At 45.2% G+C, this 19,958-nt stretch overlaps 1 protein-coding gene across 1 annotated transcript in view; it reads right to left on the reverse strand.

Moving 5' to 3' along the window:
- LOC144733433 (E3 ubiquitin-protein ligase Midline-1-like) overlaps positions 1–19,567 on the reverse strand; it is a 65,944-nt gene extending 46,377 nt beyond the window's left edge. Inside the window, exons 1-3 of the mRNA XM_078615343.1 lie at positions 19,443–19,567; positions 17,921–18,016; positions 16,390–16,511 (exon numbers count right to left, since the gene is read on the reverse strand). Coding sequence (XP_078471469.1) covers positions 16,390–16,511; positions 17,921–18,002 — 204 coding nt within the window. The 5' untranslated portion in view covers positions 18,003–18,016; positions 19,443–19,567. The remainder of the gene's footprint in view (positions 1–16,389; positions 16,512–17,920; positions 18,017–19,442) is intronic.
- Positions 19,568–19,958: the final 391 nt, after the last annotated feature.

The raw sequence follows: 19,958 nt of genomic DNA on the forward strand, positions 1-19,958 counted from the left end.
GATTGATATAACACTGGATAAACGAAACTAAGCTTAATTATCACAACTGCTCACATTAACATAATCGCAAGCATCCGCATAAATTACTACGATTATCTCCGCGATTATCATAATGTATGCATATAGTTACACACATTATCATAATTTATGCATGTTAATACACGCATTTACATAATTAATGTGATTTGCGCATTTTTCGGAAAATTCTTAATTTTTATTATTTTTATCAAAATTTCATAACCCAACACATACAACATAATGGGGGCTCGTCCGGGATCTCTCGCAGACAGTGTTTTGCATGGATGAAGGAATGAATCACCACGTGTTAACTAGAATATCGTGATCGAACATTGCATGGTGATTGTAAACGGGCGTAAAACAAAAAAAAAACGCCCTCTGAGGTTAAAACCCAGAATAGCAGGTTGAAAAAAAAAGACAGTGGAATTAAGATAATATCGTATCAAACCGATTGCATCCTGTGATAAATGGTGTTAGAGGTACGTACTCTGAATCGGAAAATAACAGAATAGCTCGAGTCAAACTGACCACACTCTGTGAGATAATTGTTTTATATGCACTCTGAAAGGAAAGGTCAAAGTAACTCCTGCCACTTGAGATGCTAGGATTAAGAATAATTTTTGAATGGGTTATGGAATACTGGGAGCTCGTATTAAAACGTACCAACCAATCTGTTACAAAGCAGTACAGTCAGAGAGACATATGGGAAGGGAGCTGTATCGATAACACGAACACACCTCGGGGGAAACTAATTGACTGGATAAAATGTAACGAAGGCGAACACGATGCAAAAACTGCAGAGAAGGCAGGACAGGACTCATGCCTTCCCACACAGGCATACAGATAGGGATTGTGGAATGTGGAAAATTTTGGAAAAAAAACGGGAGAGAAATCGTCTCTAATAAACGAGGAGAAATGTCCTCACACCCTCGAGAGGGAGAAGAAATCAGTGCTCGCGACACCAGCGAAACTCACAGACGTTGATCCACAGAATAAATATGGAAGTAACATTAAATCACACTCTTGGGTACGTGGACAGAGTCCAGGGACTGATCGCACAAAAGTTAAAGTAAAGTCGCCAGGACATGCTACACTAAGGGCAGAGGCAAAAACTGAAGGGAAATGGCAACACGAGCGACACGGCACAGAGCGCACACAAAAAAAATGCACGCCGCTGAAACACGCCCGACACAGCACAGATGAAAGTGACAGATTGCCTGATGATAACTTGTTTGATGATGACGCTGACGGCGATCAACTTTCGGAATACCTATTCAACAGTAAAACCCTTAAATTAATGGACAAAGCTCTAGTCAGAATTCCCGATTTTGACCCACACAATAAGTCCATGGATATACACACACATATCGCAGCAGTAGAAGAGGAGGCAATGATTAGAGGGCTGAGGAGACGGGATGAAAAAGCGAGTTTGTTGAAACGGAGCTTACATAAAGAATCTATACCATGGGTAAAGTCACTACCACACAAGGTTAGAAATGATTTTAAACAACTGAGCCTGGCAGTGGTTCGGAAGTTTGGAGAATATTCGACACTCACCGAGGGGTTTTATGCTGTAAAATCGATGACCCAGGGCATGGAACAAGACCCACGTGACTACCTTTTACAATTTAAAAGAGCGTATTACGCAGGCGATGTGAATCAATACCACAAAGGTGATCACATGTTCAAAATTATGTTTTTTGAATCCTTGAGCCCAGAGATTACAGAAAGGGTGAGAATGGTTTTGAATCCGGAAACCGCATCCTTACGCCGCATAGAGAGCAAGGCGTACATGGCATGGTTATACAGAGCTAAGAATCATAATTCGGATCCAGAACACAGGGGAGAGGGATAAGGAACCCAGCCTCTCAGAGTGAAATAAAATTCACCGAGCAGTCCTACAATGCAGGGAGGAGCAAACACGCACGCACACATGGCAAAATAAACCAGAGAGAGGGGGGCACGAGAATGAGAGCGGCACAAAGCCGAACATTCAGGAGAATCGCAGAATGTGGAGACCAAGGGCAGAATCATATCAACACCCCATGCCACGACATACGCAAGGTCAAAATTACGCACAAAGATGGCCAAGTAACAATCCAGGAAAAATTTGGCACCCAAATGGGAGAAACACTGGGCCAAAAATGTACGAGAATCGCAGGAGGGAGAGGTTCAGAGCAGAACCATATCAACACCCCATGCCACAACACACGCAAGGTCCAAATTACACACAAAGATGGCAAGATAACCATCTAGCGGGAAGGTGGTACACAGACTGCGGAGGTATGGAGGCGAACATTCAGGAGAATCGCAGGATGGGAGGTCAAACACAATCGGTCCAATTCTGACCAATTTCTCCACCGGCTATACCAGGAGGGAATAGAGGAATAACACAGAATGCGGTCCAAATACGTGATGAACCACCCACAGTGAGTGAGAGCGAGCGGCCAACACGCGCCCCACCCGCCGAGGTTTTGTTAAACCCTGAGCTCAATGGGAAATGCAAGCAGGCTGCAAGTAACAGGGCGAACAAATACCGCCACGACCGGGAAACATTAAAAGCATACGATGCGGTAGGAAACACGAGCAGTGCTCTTGTAAATGACGCGCGGATCGAATACAAGGACAGGGTTGCATTGAAGCGTGATCGGACGGTAGATAACAGACAGATAAGAAAACTGGATCGCCCGGAAAAAGGTAAAGCCACCCAGAACGTCGCAAGAGCGCGCGATGGTGGGGCAGAGAGAGCGAACACAGAGACACGCCCTGAGGAGTGCAGGCGTGAGCCTTTGAATGAAAAATATCCAAGGGAAACCAAAATTAAGGTGGATCGGAGTGCTGGAATGGAGACGAATGTCCATGACGTATCGGGAATGGTGTTGAAATCCAACCCACTCGGAAAAACCAAAAGGGCAACATTACGAGGCACGGAATTAAATCGACACACTGACTCGGCAAATGTGTATGTAATCGCAGAGAGAGCGAATGCCATTGATGACGGAGTACAGAAGTTGGTTGTGTGCGCGAATTCTGATTATGTGCAGCACAATTTTACACCACACATTCCCACGACGCGAGAGAGTGATAGAGGAAATTACAAAAACGAACCTGAAAACCGTGATCGAAAGATCAAAGCGATAAGCACTACGAACCAAGTTAATGATGTTGGGAGATTGCATAAAAGAGTCAAAGGTTACTCTAAAATATCTGGCCATGAGAATATGGTTAATGGACAGGAAAAGGCTAAGAACGAACCAAGTCTGAAGGACAAGGCATGGGGAGCAGCATTGCCACCTAAAATTAAAAGTGGCAAACCAGATGATAATAACTTGGTAAAAAGATTGCAAGGATGTAACAGGAGGAAAATAACGCAAAAATGCGTTCGAAACCGCTACCTAGCATTTCCCAGGATTTAACAAAAAAAAATTAATATCCGCCGTAGTTATGATGTATGAGAACCGATGTAACGTAATATCGATGTTTAACGTTTTGTTTTATTTTCTTTGCTCAATTCAAATGTAACCATGTTAAGATCGTGATACGTGCGCGCGCGTCGTAAGAAAGAACCACCGAAACCGCTACCTAGCGTTTCCCAGGATTTAACAAAAACAAAAATTAATATTCGCCGTAGTTATGATGGATAAGAATCGATGTAACTTGTGGTATCGATGTCTAACGTTTTGTTGTATTTTCCTTGCTTATATCAAATGTAACCATGTGAAGATTGTGATACATACGCGCGCGCTTTGGAAGGAACGTTTTGTTTTATTTTCTTTGCTTATTTCAAATGTAACCATGTTAAGATTGTGATACATACGCGCGTGGTAAGGAATAACCGCCGAGAGTGAGGGCGGCTTATGGATTCATAACACAAAAAAGGGCATTTACTTTGTTTGAAAATTCGCCAGTGGCCAAATCGACCCCTGATAATTTTCAAACGGGCGGATTGTTGTGTCTATACCCTTTTTTATTAAGAACAATTAAAAAAAAAATTTATTATATCTTTTTTTATATATCTTTTTTTTTTAATTAAACAATGAAAACAACTCACTTCTCCTCACAAGCACACCAGGAATCCATGAAACATGGAGGGCGGTTAAAATGATAAGAATTCGGTCACAGAGAGGTCATAGACATCCAGATGGACAAAAGATGGATGGACGAACCTCCCAAGACATCTGGAGATGTACATGGGGGTGCAGAGCAGAGTAAATAACGGTTGCAACTCGCGTTTTCTTAACGTTTTCCGTACCGAAAAGTAGAAACTTAACAAAGAGAATTAACCAGCAAACAATAGGTTTTTTTTTTATTATTAGTAATTCCCTTATATTCACCGCATACATATTATTTAGAATTATATGTTTCCTATCTACATGACCTTCCTAACAACTAAAGAGTACGAATTCCAACAGTTAAGGGAGCGTAAGTGGAAACTTAGTTGCACTTAACCTCAGGACATTAAAAAAAATAACTCAAGAATAAATGTAACACACAGGACCACATAAATGTATTGCAAAAATCTCCTCAGCCACCTTTGTCTCCAACGGTCCGGCAAGCAAGAAGGGAGCAGAAAGGTCACAAGGGGGGGGGGGGGGGGTTTGTGCTGACATTCGAGAACATCTGTTTTTTTTCTGTTTGTTTTCTCTCGCAAGAGACGCGGAGAGAGGAGAGGGTGCTCACGTTTTGAGTTAAACACGGCCGTCTTTGTCTCCCCGCAGCACAAACAGATGGCCCATGAATGCTTGGAGGGTTAGGAAAGGTCGCGAGGAGGGGTCGCGGGGGTGTCTGCTTTTTCTCGATCTGTTTGTGTTTTGTTTCCCGCTCGCAAGGAATGCGCAGAGAGGGGAGTCACGTTTTTAAGTTAAGCACAAGCGCGCTCAGCGAACAAGCAGTCTGTCCGAGTCGCGCTCAGTCTTGCAACTCGGCTTGCGACGCAGCGTTGCGACAGGGCTCGCAAGAGAGCTGGGGCAAATCGTGCCTCGAGGAGAGATGGGACGACGAGACATCGTTAAGGTGACAGCCTGAATGAGCAGTCTGTCCGAGTCGCGCTCAGTGTTGCGACGGGGCTCGCAAGAGAGCGGGGGCAGATCGTGCCTCGAGGAGAGATGGAACGAGGAGGGGTCGTTAGAGTCGCAGAAGTCTGAGTTCAACCTGGGTAGGGGCTGGGTTTCAGCCGTGCTCCGGCTGGCGGAGCGTCGTGAGGAAACGAAACACCGATGCCGATAGCAGGTGTCGCTTCTCGCAGAACGAAGTTAAGTGCGAGTGAAGCTGGCAGCTGCACGAACAAGGGAAGCACGGAGTAGAGAGAGTGACGAGTGACGACAAGAAATCAACCTGTAAAAGGGCGGAGATCGCCAAGCGTCGACCAAGCGAGCAAAGCAGACAGCGCGAAGCAGTGGAGAAAGCCTGGTCAAACGGCTGTGAGGAAGAGGACAGCGCCATCGAATGCGCCGTGTGTTTGAGGGCACACCGACCAACGACCAGTGTGAATAGACAAGACGTCCAGAGCGACGGCGAGCATCGTGCCGACTCAACAATCAATCGAGCAGTGGAGAAGCCGGGGGCTGCCACCAAGAGAGAGAAAGCGCCATCGAATGCGCAGTGTGTTTGATACTCAGACCGACCACCACCCAGTGAGCACAGCCGCGTCGTCCAGAGCCACAAGCCAACACAGCCTGAAGCAAGGGCGAGTGTCCGTGTGAAGTTGGCAACGATCAAGGAGAGAGCCACAACACAGCACGACTCGGACGTCACCGGGCGTAACCGAGCGTCGTGCCAACTCGTCATCTAGCAGTAGAGGGAGAGAGAGCCACAACACAGCACGACTCGGACGTCACCGGGTGTCACCGAGCGTCGTGCCAACTCGTCATCTAGCAGTAGAGGGAAAGAGAGCGCAAGAGCAGCACGACTCGGACGTCACCGAGCGTCGTGCCAACTCGTCATCTAGCAGTAGAGGGAAAGAGAGCGCAAGAGCAGCACGACTCGGACGTCACCGGGCGTCACCGAGCGTCGTGCCAACTCGTCGTCCAGCAGTGGAGGGAGAGAGAGCGCAAGAGCAGCACGACTCGGACGTCACCGGGCGTCACCGAGCGTCGTGCCAACTTGTCATCTAGCAGTAGAGGGAGAGAGAGCGCAAGAGCAGCACGACTCGGACGTCACCGGGCGTCACCGAGCGTCGTGCCAACTCGTCGTCCAGCAGTGGAGGGAGAGAGAGCGCAAGAGCAGCACGACTCGGACGTCACCGGGCGTCACCGAGCGTCGTGCCAACTTGTCATCTAGCAGTAGAGGGAGAGAGAGCGCAAGAGCAGCACGACTCGGACGTCACCGGGCGTCACCGAGCGTCGTGCCAACTCGTCGTCCAGCAGTGGAGAGAGAGAGAGCGCACAAGCAGAGACACGCCGAGCGAGGGAGCAGCAGGGGCTCGCGGCGGCCACGCCCAACCCAGAGAAAACTTCTGGCCGCTGTTTGTATCCTCCCACACCACACAAGCTAACGACACAACTCCCGGCTCTAAGAATTAATTAATATTACAAGGGGACAACGCACACACAGCACGCACACGAATAAGACTTAAAAAAAAAATTATCTTTGCGTTTCAAAAAGGGTTGCCATTTCGAGGTGGTGCGTTCACTACCAACTGATCGTACAAAGCAGTTGCTGCCGTCGAGTTACATGAATAAGGAATGTTTTAGTCATTCAATTTCGTTAATTGCATAATCTCACCAATGAAGAAGTATTTTTAGTCATTCATTTTCGTTAATTGCATAATCTTGCCTATTAATTTATTGATGTATACCTGCTTTCGCATACTAGAGTGTCATGTGCTTGTTTAGAATTAAAATTGCTTAACACCAACTGTTCGAGTGCTTCTTTCCAAGTCCATGCAAAACTGTCTTATTCATAAGAGCTGTTACCTGCGATGAGATATGAAAATGGAGACCTAAAATAACATAAACACACTAAGATAATCGGTAAACGTTTAATCGATGATAATCGTGTTATCCTGATTGATATAACACTGGATAAACGAAACTAAGCTTAATTATCACAACTGCTCACATTAACATAATCGCAAGCATCCGCATAAATTACTACGATTATCTCCGCGATTATCATAATGTATGCATATAGTTACACACATTATCATAATTTATGCATGTTAATACACGCATTTACATAATTAATGTGATTTGCGCATTTTTCGGAAAATTCTTAATTTTTATTATTTTTATCAAAATTTCATAACCCAACACATACAACATAATGGGGGCTCGTCCGGGATCTCTCGCAGACAGTGTTTTGCATGGATGAAGGAATGAATCACCACGTGTTAACTAGAATATCGTGATCGAACATTGCATGGTGATTGTAAACGGGCGTAAAACAAAAAAAACGCCCTCTGAGGTTAAAACCCAGAATAGCAGGTTGAAAAAAAAAGACAGTGGAATTAAGATAATATCGTATCAAACCGATTGCATCCTGTGATAAATGGTGTTAGAGGTACGTACTCTGAATCGGAAAATAACAGAATAGCTCGAGTCAAACTGACCACACTCTGTGAGATAATTGTTTTATATGCACTCTGAAAGGAAAGGTCAAAGTAACTCCTGCCACTTGAGATGCTAGGATTAAGAATAATTTTTGAATGGGTTATGGAATACTGGGAGCTCGTATTAAAACGTACCAACCAATCTGTTACAAAGCAGTACAGTCAGAGAGACATATGGGAAGGGAGCTGTATCGATAACACGAACACACCTCGGGGGAAACTAATTGACTGGATAAAATGTAACGAAGGCGAACACGATGCAAAAACTGCAGAGAAGGCAGGACAGGACTCATGCCTTCCCACACAGGCATACAGATAGGGATTGTGGAATGTGGAAAATTTTGGAAAAAAAACGGGAGAGAAATCGTCTCTAATAAACGAGGAGAAATGTCCTCACACCCTCGAGAGGGAGAAGAAATCAGTGCTCGCGACACCAGCGAAACTCACAGACGTTGATCCACAGAATAAATATGGAAGTAACATTAAATCACACTCTTGGGTACGTGGACAGAGTCCAGGGACTGATCGCACAAAAGTTAAAGTAAAGTCGCCAGGACATGCTACACTAAGGGCAGAGGCAAAAACTGAAGGGAAATGGCAACACGAGCGACACGGCACAGAGCGCACACAAAAAAAATGCACGCCGCTGAAACACGCCCGACACAGCACAGATGAAAGTGACAGATTGCCTGATGATAACTTGTTTGATGATGACGCTGACGGCGATCAACTTTCGGAATACCTATTCAACAGTAAAACCCTTAAATTAATGGACAAAGCTCTAGTCAGAATTCCCGATTTTGACCCACACAATAAGTCCATGGATATACACACACATATCGCAGCAGTAGAAGAGGAGGCAATGATTAGAGGGCTGAGGAGACGGGATGAAAAAGCGAGTTTGTTGAAACGGAGCTTACATAAAGAATCTATACCATGGGTAAAGTCACTACCACACAAGGTTAGAAATGATTTTAAACAACTGAGCCTGGCAGTGGTTCGGAAGTTTGGAGAATATTCGACACTCACCGAGGGGTTTTATGCTGTAAAATCGATGACCCAGGGCATGGAACAAGACCCACGTGACTACCTTTTACAATTTAAAAGAGCGTATTACGCAGGCGATGTGAATCAATACCACAAAGGTGATCACATGTTCAAAATTATGTTTTTTGAATCCTTGAGCCCAGAGATTACAGAAAGGGTGAGAATGGTTTTGAATCCGGAAACCGCATCCTTACGCCGCATAGAGAGCAAGGCGTACATGGCATGGTTATACAGAGCTAAGAATCATAATTCGGATCCAGAACACAGGGGAGAGGGATAAGGAACCCAGCCTCTCAGAGTGAAATAAAATTCACCGAGCAGTCCCACAATGCAGGGAGGAGCAAACACGCACGCACACATGGCAAAATAAACCAGAGAGAGGGGGGCACGAGAATGAGAGCGGCACAAAGCCGAACATTCAGGAGAATCGCAGAATGTGGAGACCAAGGGCAGAATCATATCAACACCCCATGCCACGACATACGCAAGGTCAAAATTACGCACAAAGATGGCGAAGTAACAATCCAGGAAAAATTTGGCACCCAAATGGGAGAAACACTGGGCCAAAAATGTACGAGAATCGCAGGAGGGAGAGGTTCAGAGCAGAACCATATCAACACCCCATGCCACAACACACGCAAGGTCCAAATTACACACAAAGATGGCAAGATAACCATCTAGCGGGAAGGTGGTACACAGACTGCGGAGGTATGGAGGCGAACATTCAGGAGAATCGCAGGATGGGAGGTCAAACACAATCGGTCCAATTCTGACCAATTTCTCCACCGGCTATACCAGGAGGGAATAGAGGAATAACACAGAATGCGGTCCAAATACGTGATGAACCACCCACAGTGAGTGAGAGCGAGCGGCCAACACGCGCCCCACCCGCCGAGGTTTTGTTAAACCCTGAGCTCAATGGGAAATGCAAGCAGGCTGCAAGTAACAGGGCGAACAAATACCGCCACGACCGGGAAACATTAAAAGCATACGATGCGGTAGGAAACACGAGCAGTGCTCTTGTAAATGACGCGCGGATCGAATACAAGGACAGGGTTGCATTGAAGCGTGATCGGACGGTAGATAACAGACAGATAAGAAAACTGGATCGCCCGGAAAAAGGTAAAGCCACCCAGAACGTCGCAAGAGCGCGCGATGGTGGGGCAGAGAGAGCGAACACAGAGACACGCCCTGAGGAGTGCAGGCGTGAGCCTTTGAATGAAAAATATCCAAGGGAAACCAAAATTAAGGTGGATCGGAGTGCTGGAATGGAGACGAATGTCCATGACGTATCGGGAATGGTGTTGAAATCCAACCCACTCGGAAAAACCAAAAGGGCAACATTACGAGGCACGGAATTAAATCGACACACTGACTCGGCAAATGTGTATGTAATCGCAGAGAGAGCGAATGCCATTGATGACGGAGTACAGAAGTTGGTTGTGTGCGCGAATTCTGATTATGTGCAGCACAATTTTACACCACACATTCCCACGACGCGAGAGAGTGATAGAGGAAATTACAAAAACGAACCTGAAAACCGTGATCGAAAGATCAAAGCGATAAGCACTACGAACCAAGTTAATGATGTTGGGAGATTGCATAAAAGAGTCAAAGGTTACTCTAAAATATCTGGCCATGAGAATATGGTTAATGGACAGGAAAAGGCTAAGAACGAACCAAGTCTGAAGGACAAGGCATGGGGAGCAGCATTGCCACCTAAAATTAAAAGTGGCAAACCAGATGATAATAACTTGGTAAAAAGATTGCAAGGATGTAACAGGAGGAAAATAACGCAAAAATGCGTTCGAAACCGCTACCTAGCATTTCCCAGGATTTAACAAAAAAAAATTAATATCCGCCGTAGTTATGATGTATGAGAACCGATGTAACGTAATATCGATGTTTAACGTTTTGTTTTATTTTCTTTGCTCAATTCAAATGTAACCATGTTAAGATCGTGATACGTGCGCGCGCGTCGTAAGAAAGAACCACCGAAACCGCTACCTAGCGTTTCCCAGGATTTAACAAAAACAAAAATTAATATTCGCCGTAGTTATGATGGATAAGAATCGATGTAACTTGTGGTATCGATGTCTAACGTTTTGTTGTATTTTCCTTGCTTATATCAAATGTAACCATGTGAAGATTGTGATACATACGCGCGCGCTTTGGAAGGAACGTTTTGTTTTATTTTCTTTGCTTATTTCAAATGTAACCATGTTAAGATTGTGATACATACGCGCGTGGTAAGGAATAACCGCCGAGAGTGAGGGCGGCTTATGGATTCATAACACAAAAAAGGGCATTTACTTTGTTTGAAAATTCGCCAGTGGCCAAATCGACCCCTGATAATTTTCAAACGGGCGGATTGTTGTGTCTATACCCTTTTTTATTAAGAACAATTAAAAAAAAAATTTATTATATCTTTTTTTATATATCTATATATCTTTTTTTTTTAATTAAACAATGAAAACAACTCACTTCTCCTCACAAGCACACCAGGAATCCATGAAACATGGAGGGCGGTTAAAATGATAAGAATTCGGTCACAGAGAGGTCATAGACATCCAGATGGACAAAAGATGGATGGACGAACCTCCCAAGACATCTGGAGATGTACATGGGGGTGCAGAGCAGAGTAAATAACGGTTGCAACTCGCGTTTTCTTAACGTTTTCCGTACCGAAAAGTAGAAACTTAACAAAGAGAATTAACCAGCAAACAATAGGTTTTTTTTTTATTATTAGTAATTCCCTTATATTCACCGCATACATATTATTTAGAATTATATGTTTCCTATCTACATGACCTTCCTAACAACTAAAGAGTACGAATTCCAACAGTTAAGGAAGCGTAAGTGGAAACTTAGTTGCACTTAACCTCAGGACATTAAAAAAAATAACTCAAGAATAAATGTAACACACAGGACCACATAAATGTATTGCAAAAATCTCCTCAGCCACCTTTGTCTCCAACGGTCCGGCAAGCAAGAAGGGAGCAGAAAGGTCACAAGGGGGGGGGGGGTTTGTGCTGACATTCGAGAACATCTGTTTTTTTTCTGTTTGTTTTCTCTCGCAAGAGACGCGGAGAGAGGAGAGGGTGCTCACGTTTTGAGTTAAACACGGCCGTCTTTGTCTCCCCGCAGCACAAACAGATGGCCCATGAATGCTTGGAGGGTTAGGAAAGGTCGCGAGGAGGGGTCGCGGGGGTGTCTGCTTTTTCTCGATCTGTTTGTGTTTTGTTTCCCGCTCGCAAGGAATGCGCAGAGAGGGGAGTCACGTTTTTAAGTTAAGCACAAGCGCGCTCAGCGAACAAGCAGTCTGTCCGAGTCGCGCTCAGTCTTGCAACTCGGCTTGCGACGCAGCGTTGCGACAGGGCTCGCAAGAGAGCTGGGGCAAATCGTGCCTCGAGGAGAGATGGGACGACGAGACATCGTTAAGGTGACAGCCTGAATGAGCAGTCTGTCCGAGTCGCGCTCAGTGTTGCGACGGGGCTCGCAAGAGAGCGGGGGCAGATCGTGCCTCGAGGAGAGATGGAACGAGGAGGGGTCGTTAGAGTCGCAGAAGTCTGAGTTCAACCTGGGTCGGGGCTGGGTTTCAGCCGTGCTCCGGCTGGCGGAGCGTCGTGAGGAAACGAAACACCGATGCCGATAGCAGGTGTCGCTTCTCGCAGAACGAAGTTAAGTGCGAGTGAAGCTGGCAGCTGCACGAACAAGGGAAGCACGGAGTAGAGAGAGTGACGAGTGACGACAAGAAATCAACCTGTAAAAGGGCGGAGATCGCCAAGCGTCGACCAAGCGAGCAAAGCAGACAGCGCGAAGCAGTGGAGAAAGCCTGGTCAAACGGCTGTGAGGAAGAGGACAGCGCCATCGAATGCGCCGTGTGTTTGAGGGCACACCGACCAACGACCAGTGTGAATAGACAAGACGTCCAGAGCGACGGCGAGCATCGTGCCGACTCAACAATCAATCGAGCAGTGGAGAAGCCGGGGGCTGCCACCAAGAGAGAGAAAGCGCCATCGAATGCGCAGTGTGTTTGATACTCAGACCGACCACCACCCAGTGAGCACAGCCGCGTCGTCCAGAGCCACAAGCCAACACAGCCTGAAGCAAGGGCGAGTGTCCGTGTGAAGTTGGCAACGATCAAGGAGAGAGCCACAACACAGCACGACTCGGACGTCACCGGGCGTAACCGAGCGTCGTGCCAACTCGTCATCTAGCAGTAGAGGGAGAGAGAGCCACAACACAGCACGACTCGGACGTCACCGGGTGTCACCGAGCGTCGTGCCAACTCGTCATCTAGCAGTAGAGGGAGAGAGAGCGCAAGAGCAGCACGACTCGGACGTCACCGAGCGTCGTGCGAACTCGTCATCTAGCAGTAGAGGGAAAGAGAGCGCAAGAGCAGCACGACTCGGACGTCACCGGGCGTCACCGAGCGTCGTGCCAACTCGTCGTCCAGCAGTGGAGGGAGAGAGAGCGCAAGAGCAGCACGACTCGGACGTCACCGGGCGTCACCGAGCGTCGTGCCAACTTGTCATCTAGCAGTAGAGGGAGAGAGAGCGCAAGAGCAGCACGACTCGGACGTCACCGGGCGTCACCGAGCGTCGTGCCAACTCGTCGCGTCCAGCAGTGGAGAGAGAGAGAGCGCACAAGCAGAGACACGCCGAGCGAGGGAGCAGCAGGGGCTCGCGGCGGCCACGCCCAACCCAGAGAAAACTTCTGGACGCTGTTTGTATCCTCCCACACCACACAAGCTAACGACACAACTCCCGGCTCTAAGAATTAATTAATATTACAAGGGGGCAACGCACACACAGCACGCACACGAATAAGACTTTAAAAAAAAAATTATCTTTGCGTTTCAAAAAGGGTTGCCATTTCGAGGTGGTGCGTTCACTACCAACTGATCGTACAAAGCAGTTGCTGCCGTCGAGTTACATGAATAAGGAATGTTTTAGTCATTCATTTTCGTTAATTGCATAATCTTTCCAATTAATTTATTGACGTATACCTGCTTTCGCATACTAGAGTGTCATGTGCTTGTTTAGAATTAAAATTGCTTAACACCAACTGTTCGAGTGCTTCTTTCCAAGTCCATGCAAAACTGTCTTATTCATAAGAGCTGTTACCTGCGATGAGATATGAAAATGGAGACCTAAAATAACATAAACACACTAAGATAATCGGTAAACGTTTAATCGATGATAATCGTGTTATCCTGATTGATATAACACTGGATAAACGAAACTAAGCTTAATTATCACAACTGCTCACATTAACATAATCGCAAGCATCCGCATAAATTACTACGATTATCTCCGCGATTATCATAATCACATTATCATAATTTATGCATGTTAATACACACATTAACATAATTAATGCGATTTGCGCATTTTTTGGAAAATTATTAATTTTTATTATTTTTATCAAAATTTCATAACCCAACACATACAACAAAAGCCTAAAGCACACTAATGCACTTGGACTTATGGCACTTGTTTTATTAAACTCTTGAATAAGATTTGGTTATAACTGTTGATGTTATGTACCTGTAGATGTGACACAAACTATTGCTTTCTGAAAGATCTTGCAAAAGGCAAGGGCAAAATTCACTCATTTAAAAGTTTAATGATAACAGCCCACTTTGCATTACTTATAACTCCTGTTTAAAATGTTCATGAGGTAAAGATATTTAACTCATGGAAATTTAAGGTATTTTATACAGTTTGTTCAATGTTTTCTGACTGAATAAAAGGCAGAATTGTGTTTTTAAAGTTGTTCACGTCTGCCTGAGTGACTTATATTTGGTTACATTGTCATTTGAAAAATAAAGGTAATTGTGACAATGAAAATTGTTTTATAACAGTGTGTGTTTTCACGTAACTTTTGTGGTAAAAAAATGTCGGAAGGAACTATTGGCCCCCGGGCATCTTCACTTTATCAAATTTGGCCCTCTTTGCAAAAAGTTTGGACACCCCTGGAGTACATTGATTATATTGATGTAGTTTATATATTTTTTTTACATCTGTTTATTGTATGGTAGTAGGGTAGATGCAGTTCTTTAGCATCAATATGCTAAATTCCTCTGTTGATATGTAAACTCAGCTTATTGAAGAGTACTGTATACTGATTATTTTATCGGTTCACTATATGGTAGTAATTATATAGTGTAGCATATACCCAGTTGCTTAATGTTAATAGCTCAGCTTATTGGAGAGCATATTGAGTACATTGATTATATTGATGTGATTTTATATTTAGCTTTTTCACATCGGTTAATTGTATGGTAGTAGGGTAGTTGCAGTTCTTTAGCATCAATATGCTAAATTCCTCTTTTGACATGTAAACTTAGCTTATTGGAGAGTATATTGATTATAAAGATGTAGTTTATATTTTAGTTTTTTATCGGTTCACTATATGGTAGTCATTATATAGTGTAGTATATACCCAATTACTTAATGCTAATAGCTCAGCTTATTGGAGAATATATTGAGTACATTGATTATATTGATGTAGTTTATATTTAGCTTTTTCACATCGGTTTATTGTAGGGAAGTGGGGTAGTTGCAATTCTTTAGCGTCAATATGCTAAATTCATCTGTTGATATGTAAACTCCTTTGTCACTGCTCTCTGCTCCTCCCACCCAGCTTATAAATGTGCTGCCAAGCTTAGCAGTGGTCATTACAACGCTGTCTTTCAGACAGCTCTGTTATTCACCTGAGGACGGATGCTTGTGTTGTGGCCGAAACGTCGTGAGAATTGTATTGTTGGATTTCTATTATTTTTTTATTTCCCTTCTACGTGACTTTACCGAAAGAACCAAGAAGATGAATCCCTGCAGTCACGAAAGCTTTAAATCGAAATTTTGTTTTCACCGTTAACAAATTAATCTGGATGTATATAATTCGGGATACAAAGGATTAGTCAATCAGTCTCTTTGGCTCATATTTGCAGGTTGTTTTTTCCACTGTAGTAGCGCCCAGTTACGCCACTCGGGGCTTCACACGCAACTAGCCAAGAGGCATTTTACATGCTTTTATTTAATTCACTCTGTCTGTTGCCGTATCCTCAAGTCTTGTAACTCAATTTTAACCCACTTCCCAATGTGGTATCGACTGCAAACTTGGTATACTTATGTCATACTGATAACAATACTATATTCTATAAAAAATATATTTTTTTACATTATTTTTTATATGTTATGTTTCGGCTTGGGTCTAATTGTCCACGCTCAACTAATGTTAGCTGTAAATCACCACGGCCCCTTACGTTAATGGCAAGCTTTGCGGCCACTTCCTGGAGTCGTGGAGTTCTGACATTACGAGTACGGTACATTTCATTAAAGCGTGCTTTTTAAAAAGTTTTTTAAAATATTACTTATTGATGACATGTTCATGTAAAAAAGACAAAGATCCCTCCTGTAGCCTTAATAGACTGTTTGGGCAAGTGCTGTTAACGAATAGCATCTATGAAGGCCCACACGGCACACGAGGGGGTGGGTGGCCAACATCACGCCCGACCGCCTATGTCTCTCCAGTGGCGGTGTTAACACATTGCACCACATACTCATTTGAGACTGAGTCAACCTAGGGGAGGCCCAGGACTGGTTCAGATAATCTAACTCGGGTCGCCAGGTTAGTAGCGCAGCGGGCTAACCGCTACACTATCGTACACATGCAGGCAGATATATACACACACGTACATACACTCGTACGCGCGCGTGCACACAACCATATGTATGTACGTTGCCATACGATTGTAATAGCTGTACCTTGCAGGTGGGGCACACAAACTCGCAGCCTGCGCGTGTGCCTTTGTCCTGCAGGCATGCTCCACAGAAGACATGTCCGCACACCAGCAGGTAGGGGCGGCTGCTTGATGCCCCAGGCTCCACTGGGAAACGGACAAATTTAAAATCATGACAGAGGCATGGACGAAGTGCTAAGGCAGCAGCTGACGTGCAAAGACAGCGTCGGCTTTTTCCCCATTTTAAAGCGGCGACTCATCATCATAGCAGATTAAGGGGGCAAACTCGAGTCTGGAATTACTGTCCGTACAGGTTTTTAGTTTCAATCAAAGACCTGATTATCATTCAATCAGGTATATGATTGAATGACAACCATAGACCTTATTTTCAGTCAATCATGTTTATTATTGAATGACAATCGTAGACCTGATTTTCATTCAATCAGCTCTATGACTGAATGACAATCATAGACCTGATTGTCACCCACTGTTGTAAAGATCTGCAACTACTGAACTGTAGCGGCGATCACGTGGATTTCGGATCAACCTGGAGCAACATATTTGTTCAGTTTAAGCGCGTGACTTTTAATAAACATTTCCAAGAATATCAATGGATAACTTTTAGATTATTAATTTGGGCTTAAGGGAAAATACATGAGTTATTAATTTATGCCAAAATCTCAGGTGTTCGGTTAATCTGCAAATCAGATAAACCGCACGTGGATAATCAAGGGTCTACTGGAATGCAAGTTTTTCCTGGGAGGGTTAGGGGTTTAAGGCTATAGGGTTTAAGTCAAGGGGTAGGGAACCCTACAGAATGCAACTTTACTTCCTATGGCATGTGGCCACATGAGGATTGTGAAGAAAAAGGACACACAAACGATGTGTCAACCACTGCAAAACATTCTTAGCTGCACCAATTGAAAACGACAAAAAAACGATTTTCAATTTACCAGGTAAGGTCCACTGAGCTGTGGCTCTTTATCAGAAGCGACCTGAATATCAAAAATGATAGCTCAACGAAGTAGATTATCATGTGGAAATGTATAGCAGCCCAAATACTATAAACGCATGTTCTTAAATGTGGAGGGAAAAACCAGAGGACCAGGAGAAAATTCCTTTCGTCTATGGGGAGACATGTAAACTCCAAATATACAGGCGTCAGGGTCGGGATCGAACCCACGACCTCCTGTATACCTGGCGAGATAGTTAACATCTCGAGACCATGGCACCCCTATTGGGTGGCCAATGTTTTTCATTTGCCAAAGTGTTACCAATTTTAGCAGCCACTCATCACTGTTGACTGCTGTTTTTCAATCACTATAAGTGGCAACCCAGGCCTAATGCACTAAGGGAAAAGACCAACAGATAGCAGGGATGCTATAAGCATAGACATTGAGGGTTCTGGCACATGGAAGGAAGCGATGGTGTGGTGTGCAACCAACAACACAGGCTGTGATGACCTCTTGACCTTTGCAGAAGCATTCAAAGTCAACGCTTGCAAGCTGCTGGTGTCTTATATTACATTCACACGCCAGGGTGTAGCTTGAACTCACACGCCAGGGTGTAGTTTCGGAAGCAGCATCTGCAAGAGCGCGAGTTCATCCCCGCGGCGCCTGTGTTCAATGATGACGACATCTTCACCACGTGCTCTGCTCCAGGCACGGGCAGGTTTAGGCCAGGATTACTGTTGGTACGGCTATTTTAATACAGGCAATGGACAGGAAGGACAAGATCAAAGGATTCGCATAATGCGCATGCATAATTTACATGACTCATTAATCCCCCCCCCTTGCGCAAGAGCGCAGAAGCGTGGTCTCTATATAAAGAACGAAACAGGTGGACTTCTCCACAAATCTGGCTGTCACCTGATGATGCTAATTGTATTTACTGGCGAAACGTCGGACTCGAATTGTAAATGTTGTGGTTTACTCTCCAACACACTGGTGTGCTGTACTAGTAACGAATTGGCATGTTCTGTTTACGTGACAACCCTTACTCGTGGCGGATTTTAACGACACATATATTTACGCGATTTATGCATAACCCATTATATTAATACATTATTTAACCTATGAACTGCATACATTAACAGTACATCTAACAATTAATTTACCTGGTGGTATTGAAACAATTCTTACCTGCTTGTGTTGAACCAATGGTGCTTGAAAATTATATAATGGCAGATGTCGACGATTGGAAGCGTAAAACATTTATTCGGAGTTTGTCCGCTTATTTTATGACCGGCTCAGATCTTTCGGGGACTCAATTCGCTACTTTACGCTCTGAACATCAAGGGCGGCGTAAGAGTTTCTAGAGGCCAGCAGCGTGCTGTTAGTGGTCGTGTAAGCAGCATCACAGCCGTCTTTGCCTCCCAAGTCCGCACAGCAAACAGGGTAATCGTTTAAGGCTATGACCTAAGGGAGGCCCCAAGAAATGGTTTAGATTCGAGTTGCCGCTGTTTCTCCCCATCAGAAATTAATCTATGCACATGAGCTAAAGGCGCGTCTGTCTGTGAGCGCCACACCGCCTTACTCGAGACTTTAGGTGTTACTCTTGCCGTCATCTGCTCCTTTAACGGATGTAGAAAGTAAAACAAGTTGTATTGTGTTGAACTTCTTTCGACGTAGTCACCGGTGCTAATCGGAGTGTGCGGAGCAGGAACAACATTAAAACACAAAACGAACGCACGCGCATGTAGGCTGTGCTATAAACAATTACTTTTATTTTCCTATTCGGGAAATTACTATACAGTACAGAAAATTATGAACACGCGGTACACCACCAGTGGCAGTGTCGACTACCGCGTGTGCAGGGGGTGCAACTGCACGGACCCACACGAGCCGGGAGTGGCTAAAATGCCACGCCACGTGGAGGAGAGGGGTCATTGGCAGGCTCCATTTTTGTTTCTAGCACAAGGCCCAGAGACTCACGAGCACAGAGACCCAGAGACTCTCACACAAAGACGCAGAGGAGACTCGCACAAAGACCCAGAAGAGACTCTTACAGATCGCCAGCGACTAGCAAAGACCCACACGAGACCAACAGACGCTGTACACGAGAGGCCCTCAGACTTACGCGGTAGCAAGTTCGTGAGTAGGGACGGCGCGAGACCACGCCCTGGATGACACCACGTGCTGAGTGCGCCAGTCACGCGCGCCGAGTCACGTGGGGGCGGGCAGCCATCTTGCCTGGGGACAGTACTGCACTGTAACAGCGGGGGAGAGGTGGCGCAGCGGTTAGCGCAGTGCTACGTACGAACCCGGTGACCCGAGGTCGATTACCCGAGTGACGATTATCAGAACCGGTCCAGGGCCTCCCCGAGCTCGACTTAGCCTCAAATGAATACCCGGTGCTATGTGTAAACATCGTCACTAAGGATACAAAGGCAGCCGGGCGTGGAGTTGGTCACCCACCCCTCGTGTGCCGTGCCGGCCTGCATAAGTGCTCGCTAACAGCACTTGCCCAACAGTCTGGTAAGGCTATTCGAGGGGTCTTTGTGTGTGTGCGTCTGTGTAAGTGTATGAGTCTGTGTGTGCACGTGTGCGGATCTGAGTGTGTGAGTGAGTCTGTGTGAGTGTGAGCGTGCACGTG

The sequence above is a fragment of the Lampetra planeri genome, chromosome 47, assembly GCF_965212315.1.
Source record: "Lampetra planeri chromosome 47, kcLamPlan1.2.h2, whole genome shotgun sequence".
Classification (NCBI taxonomy): domain Eukaryota; kingdom Metazoa; phylum Chordata; class Hyperoartia; order Petromyzontiformes; family Petromyzontidae; genus Lampetra; species Lampetra planeri.